This window comes from Schistocerca americana, chromosome 7 (genome assembly GCF_021461395.2).
Source record: "Schistocerca americana isolate TAMUIC-IGC-003095 chromosome 7, iqSchAmer2.1, whole genome shotgun sequence".
NCBI lineage: Eukaryota > Metazoa > Arthropoda > Insecta > Orthoptera > Acrididae > Schistocerca > Schistocerca americana.
The window spans coordinates 123,684,945-123,699,457 of record NC_060125.1 but is presented as its reverse complement, the minus strand read 5'-3'; the positions used below and the strand labels follow the sequence as shown (position 1 = coordinate 123,699,457).

Here is a 14,513-nt window from a genome sequence, read left to right as displayed (position 1 = left end):
AGGGCTGCATTTCTCGTGAATAACATCTTTTCCAATCCGAACCAAGAAGAGTGGAAACGGAGCAGAGTAATCCCAGATGAATAATACTTTAAAGAAAATTTATAGCGACTACAAGCTATTGTTCAGCAACAATAAGTGAACCTTTACAAATGTCGGGTACTGGCCTACTTCAATAGCTTACAAATATATCAAAAATAGTACAATTCCGAGAGGTGCCGGTATCCTTTTGCGCAGTAATGGAGTAATTTTGTAGAAGGATTTTGAACAGGCTAGTCATCATATTTCTTAATATTAAATTTTAAGTTAATTTATGATTCTTTTTAAAAAAAAAACTCCAGTCGACAGTGGTAGGATCCAACCCAACGTGACAAAAACACACAAACTCAGAATAAAGTCTGTACTGGACTCTTGAGAACATTGAAGATGTCAGCCAAGGAGAGGAGTAACACGTATACAGCTCCTAGCATTAGTATATCTTTTCATTTTTCATATAGAACTTTTTGCTATGACTGAAATAGTATCTATGACGTGTAATAAGTTTATAAAACTTCTATATACATTTAAAAACTGTATAGCTACTGCGAGATTATAAGTTCATCAGTCATGTAGTCTATCTACGTTTTATTATGTGCATCAATGATACGTTTGAGGAAAGTGCGCTGGTAGTGACAACCGTTTGTCTTGATATTGACCAGGTTGGTCACTACGCACACCCTATCTTCAGCCAGGAGGGGGATTACCCGGCGGTGGTGCGTCAGAGGGTAGACGCTAACAGCGCAGCAGAGGGGCGTCCCCGCTCACGGTTGCCAACTTTCACTCAGGAAGAGATTGAGTACCTCAGAGGTAAATATGCACCCATTAGCAGCGTCATTTCCTTTAAAGCGGAATGTAGAACAACTCATGCTGTGATTTCTTCCACAGAACATAAAATTTAATGAGATTACTTTTTGCGTGTAGTTGCTCTAAGTTTGCACCTTCTTCTATATCTACATATATACTCCGCTAGCCACCAAGCGGTGTGTGGTGGAGGGTACTATTCACGCCAAAGTCATATTTCCTCCCCTCTGTTCCACTCACGGATCGCTCGAGGGAAAAACAACTGTCCGAACTCCTGAGTACGAGCGCTATTTTCCCTTATCTTTGAATGGTGATCATTGCGCGGTTTGAAAGTTAGAGGTAATAATATATGCTCTACATCCTTGGCGAAGATCGGGGTTTTGGAATTTAGTGAGCAGCCTCTTCCGTTTAACGCGTCGTCTATCTGCAAGTGTGTCCCACTTCAAACTTCCTGTTGTGTTGGCAGAAGAGCCAACACCGTGTTGTTAGAGGAGGCCGAAATGCACGCGTTTTAGCTCACGCCAGCTGGCGTGAGGAGGGAAGGACTATACTGACGTGAGGTCTGGAACAAGACAAGGAATTAGAATTCAGAAAGCGGACGTAATTACTTTGATACTTAACTTTAATCCATTAATGATGAACGTCGCGCTTGACGGCACATGATTCACAATATTATCTGTTAAGAATAGTAACTGAATATGGCGCCTTGCTGGGTCGTAGCAAATGACGTAGCTGATGGCTATGCTAAACTGTCGTCTCGGCAAATGAGAGCATATGTAGACAGTGAACCATCGCTAGCAAAGTCGGCTGTACAACTGGGGCGAGTGCTAGGGAGTCTCTAGACTAGACCTGCCGTGTGGCGGCGCTCGGTCTGCAATCACTGATAGTGACGACACTCAGGTCCGACGTATACTAACGGACCGCGGCCGATTTAAAGGCTACCACCATGGAAGTGTGGTGTCTGGCGGTGACACCACACTTTCTGTGAGATTTGCAGCGCTCTCGCGATGTCTAAATGTACCAGTCACGAATCTTGCCACTCTTCTTTGGACCTTCTCAATCTCTTAAATCAGACCCAACTGGTAAGGTTCCCATACAGGCGAACAATAAGACTGGACGAACCAACGTATTGTATGCAATTTCCTTTGTTGAAGGACTGCATCGCTTCAGGATTCTACCAATAAACCGCAATCTAGAGTTTGCCTTACCCGTTACTTGTGTAATCTGATCGTTCCATTTGAGATCATTTCGAATAGTCACACCCAGATTCTTGACGGACGTTACCGCTTCCAAAGACTGGGCATTTATTTTGTACTCGTACATTAATGGGGATTTTCGCTTTGTTATACGCATTAGGTTACACTTAATAATATTGAGAGATAACTGCTAGTCATTACACTACGCATTTATTTTCTGCAGATCCTCATTGATTTGTTTATTCTTCTTCTTCAACCTCTTCTTCTTTTTCTTCTTCTTCTTCTTCTTCTTCTTCTTCTCCATCCGTCTCTTTGGAATCAATAGCTATGCTTTCTCAGTATGAGTTGTTCTCAACGACAGTGTTCCACATTAATTGACTGTAGTATGACCTAAAGTATCAAAAAATAAAAGCACGTCACTGGACTGAATGTAAAACATACACTGATGAACTCGTCTAACAGCGTTTGGACCGCCTTTGCAACGTACCTCACAGCAGCAGTCCTGTGCGGTTCAAATGGCTCTGAGCACTATGGGACTTAACTTCTTAGGTAGTCAGTCCCCTAGACTTAGAACTACTTAAACCTAACTAACCTAAGGACATCACACACATCCATGCCCGAGGCAGGATTCGAACCTGCGACCGTAGCAGTCTCGCGGTTGCGGACTGCAGCGCCTAGAACCGCAAGGCCACCGCGGCCGGCGTCCTGTGCGGCATGGATTGTAAAAGTCCTCCAAAGTTTTCTGGAGGTATGTGGAAGCAGAGGTGGCATGATACCTGCTTGCTCGTAGGTACAGAGCTGGCGCCCAATAGCGCCCCAGAAGTGTTCCACGAGGTTCAGACTAGGTGAATTTGTTGGTCAAGACATCTACCAGTTCACTATCATGCTCCTCAAAACCAGATGAGCATGATTCTGGCTGCTTGTCTGTAACATTTATCCTGCTGCAAGAGGCTGGCGCCCCCTGTGGAGACATCAGGCACGAAGCGATGAAGGTGATCCACAATAATGATCATGTAGTTCACACCTGTCATGGCCCCTTCGATTACTGCTACGAGTACCACGGAAGATCAGGTGAATATCCCCTGTAGCACTAAAGGCTATTTCCCTATATTAAAAATATGGTTCGGATTGTTGTTATTTTGTAATTAAAGGCCAAAAGTCATTAAATTCCAAGACTTGGTCACATGATCGAAAACGCACTGTTATTGCTGAAGCTCTGGTGACGTCACACGCCAGGAGTAACATGAAACTCTATTTGTGTTACGAGAGTGTTAGCCGTAGTTACTGGTACACATGTACATGAAATGTCTTCGCAGCTGCGAATATGAACAACCGTCAGCTGCATAATGGGATGACTTCAATGAAAATTTGAGCCGATATTTCCCACTTATCGCCAAGCGGTCGACCAACCCTCGGGCTACCTGAGCACGACTCACGGTGAGACCCAAACTTCGGTATGTCGTCAACCACACATCTACAACCTGTACTCGTACGTCCATTATGTGTACTCCTGTACAGGGGCGACATTTTACTGGAAAGTCACTTGCTCAGTGTCGGCAGGTAATTACGATACTTGACTGTTTCCCGGAAATCGTCTTAACTGGTTAATTATGTCATCGTATGTTCGGAACACGTTTATGTGATGCCGCTGACGTCACTGTCTAGTACTTCCGCTGCTTATTCACCTGTGTTACTCCGAATTATGATGCAATGTCCCTTGGAACATGCATCGTATGGAAGTTTCTAGTGTTTTTTTTTTTTCGTACGTTTTTGCAAACGGTGTAGTTATTTAGTGATGGAAAATGCGTTTCCAACTTCTAAGTAAAAGTGGAAAGGAATTTTGTGAAGACTGACTGCGGAATCCTTCGGAAAGTTGATGCGTTTATGCCCTCTTCGTTCTTCTAAACAACCCAGATAATCAAGTTCCGGAAATAAGAAACATGAAAACTGCATTGCATGGTGACTGGTAAGGAAGTACTGTGACACAGCAATAAGTTGCAGAATTATGTTAAAAGTGCGGGAATCTGGAACTGTGTTATTTGTTCCGACCACGCTAAAGGTTTTCCAAGGCTGCTTGTGAAAGCCTGCTCAATAAGACACGTTGGAAACATTTTCATTCAGAGGCTAGTTCTGGCAGTTAAAATTTGTAGTTGTTGCCAGAACGACTACTGTTTTCCAGGTACCTCTTTTCTCAGTTTTCAAATTTTCTGACAGCGTCCTAACACTCGTGGGGATCCGCAGAGCACCGTCGGCTTACATACTGCCATGTTCTGTTCCTCCGTGTCATTAATTTAAATCACCGGAAAATTAGCTCTACGAAATATGCAGTTTACGCAGTAGAACCTTGAAGTATCCATTATTTTACTGCATATGTAATTGATGCTGAAACACTGCGATCTAAAGCTGCTTAAGCAGGACCGACTTTCACTTTTTTATTACATTTCCTCGTCGGTTCCAAGCAGTGTTCAATTTTTCTCTTTGACAGAATCACACAACTTTACAACAGGTTAAATGAAACCTGTTGTAAGTGACAAATTACTGTCTTCAACGACTTGTTTGGGAAGTATAACGCGGTCGGAAGATGTTAAATGGTGTTCCAGAGTCATCTGAACGAGAGATACCTCACGCACGAAATACGGTTTCTTAACTCCAACTTTGTGATGTATCTCAAACTGACCAGGTGTAAAATGTAGTAAATGACAATTTTACTGAAATGTCATATAGAATTTAAAGTTCCTACATAACTGTATTACGAATAAAGTAAACTTAAAAAGACGTCAGTGAAGAGAAGAGGAGGGGAAAAGAAAAACAAACTTTCTCCGAAGGAGAATCGGTCTTGAAAATATTGCATTAGACTTTCAGCATGCTATTTATTAAGCTACAGGCTATAATGTGTTCATACAGATGATGATGATGTTGATGATTTTTGCTTTGTGGGGCGCCCAACTGCGCGGTCATCAGCGCCCGTGTTCATACAGAGTGTCTACTTACATCAAAATGATGCTTACAGAAATAAACTCACGTACTGAGCATTTGATCTTTATGAGCGAGTTGCTACCAAATTTTACTTATCTTCTCGTTCTTTGGAACGCTCAAAAGTAGTTTTTTTCAGGAGCTTTATACTGTAGATGTATTTGTTCAATGGGGTACTACCAACTCAAAATTCCAAAACAAGGCATCACTGCGAATAAGCAGCGGAAATACTAGAGAGTGACGTCACAGGCATCGCATAAGCGTGTTCTGAACGTACGATGACATAAATAACTAACCAGTTAAGACGATTTCCGGGAAACAGTCAAACACCCTATTGTGCCCACAGCGGCCAGTGTCCGTGGTATTTAACACTTTCAGTGCTAGTTTCGATGCTATTCTCAATCATTCCTTTGTAAATGCAAGTAGAGATTCAGGACTTGAGAATGCGCTTCCGACCCTGAAATTAGTCGGAAAACTTTTTGTATATGTGTTTCGTTACTATCGAACAATATGAGGCCACGTACTTCGTCCTTTGACATGCCTTCATTAGGAACGTTATTTGTAGTAGAAGAAAATGGATTCACAACGACATTCAAAGTACCGCGTCAGATTTGCCACAGGGCTGAATCTCCTCTCCCCCTAAGAAATGGAAAAATGAAACTGTTAAAATATACATCATGGGAGAGGAAAAACTGGAGGCAGATCGAAGGTATGATTCTGAAGCGTGAGTAAAGTAAGGTGTAGTACTGAACCTTCAAAGAATGATTCAAGAACACAATGAGCTCATCCGTTTTGGTACATTCTTCGTGAATTGAAATGAAGGTTGCTTTCAAAACTCCTCGACTTTTCATTTAAATCCACACTCTTGAGATAATCAAAATTTAAAAATAGAAGTAATGTCAGTGAACGTCAAGAAAAGAAATGAAATACTTACAGCATCCTATTTCGAGTTTAAAAAGTGGTGTTTATTCTATTTTCACATCCAAAAAGTTGAACTATTGCCCACGATTTTTGATTAAACAATATTCAGCCTACACTGCAGTTTTCCACTGCATTCGAATGAACTTTCAGGGGAAAACCAATAAAGATGAAGATGATATATGAGCATAAATATATATGTGAAATATGTATGTCTGTATGCTGCGAAGCCACGGGCAGAAAGCTTGTTTATTCAAGCTCCTTTATATGCCACTGGTGCCCAGTGACCATGACAGGTTCCACCTTGACTGCTTGTCTGATGTAGAAGAATGGTTTGAGAATGGGTCTAAGACCTGGAAACTAGTAGTAAAGAGAGAAATATAAATATAGAAAATAAATACAACAAACTCTAGGAATGGAACTGTTACTTCCAGAAACATGAAACTGCATTTGTCGCCACGAATTGTGTAACTGAGAGTGTTGTGTCTTGGAACACCTTCCACACTTCGTCTCTAGCTAATCTTGTAGTAGAAGCCAAATATCCTTTCCCACTCCATTTTGAAATAATAGCATACAATTTATGTAAGCTATAGCTTTTTTCTGAAATTGCAAAACTTACCTCCTGGAGTAAAGTTTCGTCTAAATGTGAATAACGGATTCAATGTACAACTTGATCGTATGCCTAAGTACAAACATTCTATTTAAATTTAAAAGCGTTGCAACCGAGAAAATCTTCCCAGTACTGTCTTGCATTATTAATCTGTTACGCACCAATAATCACTTGGAGAAATCAAATTGAGGAAAATTATTATCAACATTTTGAAACGGAAGCTATTGGCAGCCAGCACAGACTTCCACTTTCAAGGCAGGAAAAATTGTTAAGACATTAGAAAGACTCATTTCATTTGCAGAAATGTTCCATGATAGTGCACCTTCTGTTTCGAGGTACAAGATGGTGCACGGTCGACGACATGCAGTGTAACAGCCGACGCGTTATTCAACTACTTTCAGAAATGTACAGAATTTTAATCGCCATGAAACTCTGTAAACAAAGAATTAACAGTATCTTCCGAACAGCACTAATACATCATACAACACTTAAACTACCTATGCAAAGGTTGCACGAAACACAACCTCATGTCTCACAACAGCAGAAACAGTAGAGAGTGTCGGAAGCTTCTTCTGGCTGTTTCAAATGCGCATTTCTTTAACTGGTTTAAAATCAATCAGTGGATTGAAACATGGACGAGAAAACATCACGAGTTGCCTGGTACACTATCCTCCACGTACAACTGTTTCCCCCAACTTCATTTTCAGTGCTGCCTATCTTTGCAATGCGATGTTAACGTAATTATTGTATTTTACAACATTAATAACTGACAATAAAACTGCAGGCTTCATGACAGTGTGAACCATTTCATATTTTTATATGTGGAACAGTTCAAAATCAGGATGTCCAAATCACTGCAAGTGTTATTAAATTATGGCATGCCCCTCGTTCGTTTTCTTCAGCGTTTACTCAGCCTATGGGAAGATGCACTAATGACGGATGTTTGGAATTTCCTGCAACTGGAAACTGTTTTCGGATTACATCTTTCGCCAGACGCCCTTCGTGGCGCCACAAACGTCAGTCACCCTAAGATAGGGACGATGTGTGTACCGCTACTTTGGAAAATGTACTGATATTGTGAAGTGTGCTTTCATATTACAGCTCTTCCGGTGTCGTGTTTTGGAGGTGCAGTTAATCTTCAGAAAAGTGTGGAAAGCCGCCTGAAATCGACCGTTAGGTTTTTGGGTGTACTGGAGCAACAGCCTTTCATCAAGCGCGTGGAATACCCCTGTCCCACAAGTCAACCTCCTGCGCATTAAGTTCGACAAGGCTCTCGAATTACTCAGGTCCATTTCACAGAGTGCTGTGTGTAGCTGTATTGAGTTTTAATTCCACTGCGTTCATCAATGGAGCATAGGAGGAAAATATATACATGGCTCTGTACGAGCTGTTGTTAATATCATTTTATCTTTACTGTCATTAGGGAAGTTAAACGTTGGGTGTAGAAGATTCTGTTGTTAAATTCTACCCATATTCAAACTGCCCAGTAACTATTCACGAGACACTTTCATACATATGAATACGTTCAGCGCGACGTGTAGGTCCAAACTGGCGTGGGTCCATGACGGCGGCACACCTTCATAGCATAACACCGGCCTCCTAACGCGGACTCTGACCGCATGGAGCTGCTAGCGTGTAGCCCGGAGCGCGCGGTCAAAGTGATGTTTCAGCTTATTACCTGGCGGAATTTTGGCGTGAGAGGTATTTCCAAACGATAATTCGGAAGAGGGTAGAGTTGTGCACCTTCGCAGCAGCTGAATGGTTGCTGGTTCTCAGGATTCAAGGTATTTAGAGGATACTTCTAGCAAGCGTCGAACGGAATTACTTTTCAAAATGGTGGATTACGTTAGAGGATTTAGTGTAGGGTCTCTGTAAGCAGCACTTGAAATTCATTTTAAGACTTTGAGAAGTGATTTGTCTCATGTTGTTTTACACAGAATCAAGTCCAAAATGTGACTGCCATCCACAGTTTTACTTATAATTTAAGACTGTTAACAATTTATTTCGCCTACCAATTGAATGACGTGAGAGCTCAGCCACAAAAACAACCGCGAAACGAGGTGAAAAGTTTTGCGGTAATTTTATGAGGTAACAGCTGCGTTCCTCGTAGATTTGGTAAACTTTCAGCATAGTTTCAGGATATCTTAAAACTATTATCTTACCTCGTTTTAAGAGGGCTGAAAGTGCCATTTCAAAAGTGCTTGCATGATTTACAGAATTAAGTTAGTGTTGTGTACATACTTCCGCATAGTCAGCACGTACACAATTTTCCCACTAGAGCGCGCCCCGCTAAGCACAACAGCGCAGGCGCAGTGCTCATCCGTCTCTGCACTACGAGATGGCGCTGCCGTAGAGACGGACCAAATTCTGCTTCCGCCGATCCGCGTATTAATGTGTAACGCAGCCAATGAGATTGCTGCTAACGTAGAACCTTTTCTCCTCATGGATCACACTCGCGCAGTGATACATGAATGTGCGAGGTATTATAACGGGTGTACAGACCTCCGATTAGTCAGTCGGCATTAGTCTGTACCAGTCTGCATTAGTCTGTACCAGTCTGTAGTCAAGTTTCAGTCTGCGCCTAATAAGATTACCAAATTCCTGTACATAGCCATGAAGATAAATGTATAGACACTTTTGTCAAGTATCAGAGATATATGTGAGAATAAGATTAACGTACCAATACCAAAGGAACTTCAGATTGTCAATTGTAAATAGGGTCCAGAACCAAGTTAAGTAATTTTTATGGTTGTTATTATTTTAATAAATGTGTGGGAAAATTAATCAAGTTCTGTTTAAAGTTGGTCACCATCAGTCTGCTACTCTAAGCGTGCAAGTGGCATTTCTATCGTCTGACCTAACGGCAGAAGATAAACACGCCACGATAAGACCACGAGACATATTGCTGACACTCACCTACTTCGTTAGAGCGACAAGTCAAATAATCTGATGGTCTGTGTACCGAAGGTCTTACAGTACGCAGACCACAGTTAGTGATTTTATTATTTGTAGATATGTTTAAAAGTCCGGAAAATGTGTTCATCTATCAGAAATGAAACTCTGTTGCAGGTGCATCTGACTTTTTTGGAGTGAATCATTATTTAACGAGCTATGTGAAACCAAGCGACTTTTGGAGTTCTCCATCCAAATGGCACGACGCTGGTGTCGTCAGTGTCAATATTGGGGTAAGTAAGCTGTAGAAGTCCGGCACAGCGTTTCCAGCCGTGGTTTGGGCGATTTGTAATTTTAAGTGGTGTTCGGTGTTGGCTCAGTTGAAATATGTTACGTACTGAAATTTCGTCTTAACACCTGTCGTCGATATGTTACGACGTCACATCTACGGAACAGTACAGACGCTGAACAGACAACACATTATGACCACGTTCTCAATAGTGCGTGGGACCACCTTCGGAACACAAAACAACAGTGGTTCTGGGTCGCCTGCTTTCGACTGGTCCTTGGACGTCTACGTACAAATCACGGAAATATCGTGAACTACGGTTTGTGGGCGCAAAGCTGGCGTCAGAAAACGTCGCAGGCGTCCTCCATTTCGATCAGACGAATTAGACGGCCAAGTTATCGACGTGTGTTGACTGTCTTGCTCCTCGAAGCACTGAAACACTGTTCTGGCCTCATGATATGGACAGTTATCTTACTGGAAGATGCCGTCGCCGTTGGGGGAAGACATCAAACGTGAAGGGATGCAGATTGTCCGCAGTAATGTTCAGGTAGTTTGCAGCAGTGACAATGGAGGAGGAGGAGGAGGAGACTAGTGTTTAACGTCCCGTCGACAACGAGGTCATTAGAGACGGAGCGCAAGCTCGGGTGAGGGAAGGATGGGGAATGAAATCGGCCGTGCCCTTTCAAAGGAACCATCCCGGCATTTGCCTGAAGCGATTTAGGGAAAACACGGAAAACCTAAATCAGGTTGGCCGGAGACGGGATTGAACCGTCGTCCTCCCGAATGCGAGTCCAGTGTGCTAACCACTGCACCGCCTCGCTCGGTCAGTGACAATGCTTTCGCTTACTACGACATATCGATTTGAAGCCCTGGCTGGTGCTCTCCATATCATAATACACACATCAAGAAAAGTTATACATCACCCTGGTTCCCAGAACTCCTGGAGATAGAAGTTGACTGTGGATGTTGTATCACAGACACAGTCCCTTTGACTGTTCAGAATTGTCACTAAACCCGCCCAAAGATGTAAACATCCTTGAATGAGCAGCGCCTATTAGACGGAGGGGGTCCGATAGTCGGTCGGTTCTAGTCATTCCACCAGGAAGATGGTACGCGGCTCGTGTTGTCTGTAGTTCAACCATGCCTAGACGGTCAATACATGGAGGAGATACAGAGAGACAGGAACTGTTGTTGACATGCCTCGTGGAAGGCACCGTAACGGCTGTACGATACGTGAATGCCATCCTCCGACCGATAGTGCAACCATATCAGCAGCATATTAGCGAGGCATTCGTGTTCATGGACGACAATTCGCGCCCCCATCGTGCACATCTTGTGAATGACTTCCTTCAGGATAACAACATCGCTCGACTAGAGTGGCCAGCACGTTCTCCAGACATGAACCCTATCAAAAATGCCTGGGATGCATTGAAAAGGCCTGTTTATGGACGACTTGACCCACCAACCACTCTGAGGGATCTACGTCGGATCGACGTTGAGGAGTGGGTCAATCTGGACCAACAGTGCCTTGATGAACTTGTGGATAGTATGCCACGACGAATACAGACATGCATCAATGCAAGAGGACGTGCTACTGGGTATTAGAGGTGCCGGTGTGTACAGCAATCTGGACCACCACCTCTGAAGATCTCGCTGTATGGTGGTACAATATGCAATGTGTGGTTTTCATGAGCAAAAAATATGGCGGAAATGATGGTTATGTTGATCTCTATTCCAATTTTCTGTACAGGTTTCGGAACTCTCGGAACCGAGGTGATGCAAAACTTTTTTTTGATGTGTGTACTACCGAAATCGGCCTACGTTAGTAGGGCGCTGTGTCTTTAGAATAGCCGTTCTCCTGCATGACAGTGAATCCAAATACGAGCGTCAATCTGTAGCCTATGAGTCATCATTTCCATCGATCCACGCTTCACTCCCGACGATACGGTGAACAAAATTTCAGAAAAATGGCTGTTCAAAAAGAAGTAATTAAAGCGCTCCAACCAAATAACATTACGCCAGAGGAAAACGATGAAAACCAGTGCATGAAGCTCACAGTTTTTATCTATTTTATTGAAAGAAAATAACCTATCAGACCGGTAAGATTTTACAGAAATGTAACATCAGATGTCAGGTCAAGCCATCAGATTGGGAAAGGATAAACGTTCTTCCTTGTCGGTATGTGGGGCATGCAAAATTACTTGTAAGTGTGATGAGTCAGCATTGGAATTAAAAAGAGAAGTGTAAATATGCCTTTGAAGTAAAACAAAAGTTTTTGTCTACTAGGGAAAGGAGAAAGATCAGCTGTAGCAGAACACGCTCTTCAGGCTGGAAACCATGATGGTAAATTTTCCGAGACAAAATTTTATCTACATTGACGAACTATAATCGACAGTTATACAAGGTGTTCATAAACTCCCGTTACAAACTTCTAGGACTTGTAGAAGAAACTGAGTACGTAATAAGAGGGTCACTCCAAAAGAAATGCACACTACTTTTTTTTAAATCCATTATTCTACATGTTTGAAAGTTTTACAGTGTGTAGATACATCCTTTAGGAACAATATTTTCATTTTTCCACATAATTTCCATCCCTCTCAACTGCCTTACGCCATCTTGGAACCAGCGCCTGTATATCCACACGGTAAAATTCTGGACCAATTTGTTGGAGCGACTGTTTGGCAGCGTGCACAAGGAAGTCATCATCTTCAAACCTTGTTGCATGAAGAGAGTCTTTCTGTTTCCCAAAGAGATGATAGTCACATGGAGCCAGGTCAGGACTATAAGGCGGGTGTTTCAGTGTTGTCCATCCCAGTTTTGTGATCGCTTCCATGGTTTTTTGACTGATATGTGGCCGTGCATTGTTGTGCAACAGCAAAACATCCTACTTTTGCCGATTTGGTCGAAAATGACTCAGTCGAGCTTGAAGTTTCTACAGTGTCATCACATATGCATCAGAATTTATGGTGGTTCCACTTGGCATGATGTCCACAAGCAAGAGTCCTTCGGAATCGAAAAACATCACAAGCAGGAATGATGTATCTACACACTGTAAAACTTTCACACATGCGGAATGACAACAGTATTTTTACAAAAGTAGTGTGCATTTCTTTTGGAGTGACCCTCGTATTTAGAATAGGAACCCATGTCGGACACGTTATCCAACTACGCTACGGAGCGTCAAATTTATAAGCACCGGCGCCTGTAAACGTATGTATATAAAGGGTGATTCCGTGATGATGTTAAGACTTATAAGGATGATGTAGACGGATGAATGTATCAATTTGAGTTATGGGTCCCTGTACCGAAAACGAATGAGTCGACAACTACAAGCGAAAATCGTACTGATATCTCTGACAGTGGAATATATGTACCGGTGTTTTTGTTACTAAGACTGTAGGGTAGGGAACTTCCAGAGGTGGTAGTATGGACCAAAACAAGAGAAAATGTCCGTTAAACAAGGGCTCTAAGATGCACAGCTGAGAAGCCATGAGCACTTGTTCATCTTCGCTAGAGCGTAACACATCTCCTCTATAGAACAAATGCTCACAGCTCTCAACGAATGCATTTCAGAGCCCATGTTTACTGCACATTTTTTCTTGTTTTGATCCCTACTGACCCCTCTGGAAGTTGCCTATCCTACAGTCTTGGCAACAACAACACCGGTACATACATTCCACTGTCAGAGGTATCAGTACGGTTTCCGCTTATAGTTGTCGACTCATTCGTTTTCGCTGTAGGGACTCATAACTCAAAGTGATACATATATACTTCTCCCTGATACTGCAAAGCTTGTAACATCATCACGGAAATACCCCTTGTACACATACATACATTTCAAGCGCCGCGCCTGACGCTCTGTAGCGTCGCTGGATGACGTTTCCGGTCAATGGTTCATATGAGAAATACTATGTACGCACTTCCCTTCAAAAGTCCTAGAAGTCTGTAACGGGAATTTCCGCACACCACGTGTACAGAAGCCCTCTAAAAACAGGGCGCAACGGATATAAGTGCAGATATTTTTATATGCTTTAATATGTACTCACATTATTTTGCTGGTTATTTTTTCTCTGCACCGGACAGTCTTCCCACAAACACGTCACAAACTCTACGACCCGATCTTTTCTGCACCGTCGAAATCGCATCATTAAATGGACTACAGCCGTCAGTACATACTAAAGACTAACAACTGTGCATCCACGCGTCCAACATCTCTTCTGCTGCCCAGGGGAAAATATGCGTTAATGGTCTTCTTGCCACATATACTTGGAGGTACTAACCAGCCTAAAACATAGCTATACTTATTAGTCTGCAAATAAAATAAATACCGATGTAATGTTTTTCAATACCGAGTGCTCAGTGAGCAATAAAAAGTCTGCACTTACATCCATTACACCCTGTATACAAACACGGCGACAACTCAGATTTCACAGAAAGGAAGAAGCCATGAAACTTAGTGATGTATGGACAGCGGATCTCCAGTATCTATTGATAAGTTTTATCTTTGTCAGTCCAAAGTTCCATAATTAAGTTTTATGTTTGACTAGGATTATCTTTGCCTATCATGTGTAAATCTTTACCGCAGCTCCTTCGCGTGATATTCATATAGCTCTCCATTGGCCGACTGGCCAGTCGCCAAGACTCAGGAGAACCAGGAGTACCTCTGATGATGTTCAACGTAGCTCTGTACAAATAGTGTGGAGCGAAAAAGTTTCATGGACGACGATCATACAACCCATAAGACTGCACCAACAACAAAGACAACCGCTCATGAAAGCCTCCATTGTACGGTGTTGAT

General features: G+C 42.5%; 1 protein-coding gene across 1 annotated transcript in view; it reads left to right on the top strand.

The window, feature by feature from the left end:
• LOC124622777 (myrosinase 1-like) overlaps positions 1–14,513 on the top strand; it is a 47,325-nt gene that overhangs the window by 25,275 nt on the left and 7,537 nt on the right. Inside the window, exons 7-8 of the mRNA XM_047148569.1 lie at positions 696–843; positions 9,604–9,719. Of these exons, the coding sequence (XP_047004525.1) occupies positions 696–843; positions 9,604–9,719 (264 nt within the window). The remainder of the gene's footprint in view (positions 1–695; positions 844–9,603; positions 9,720–14,513) is intronic.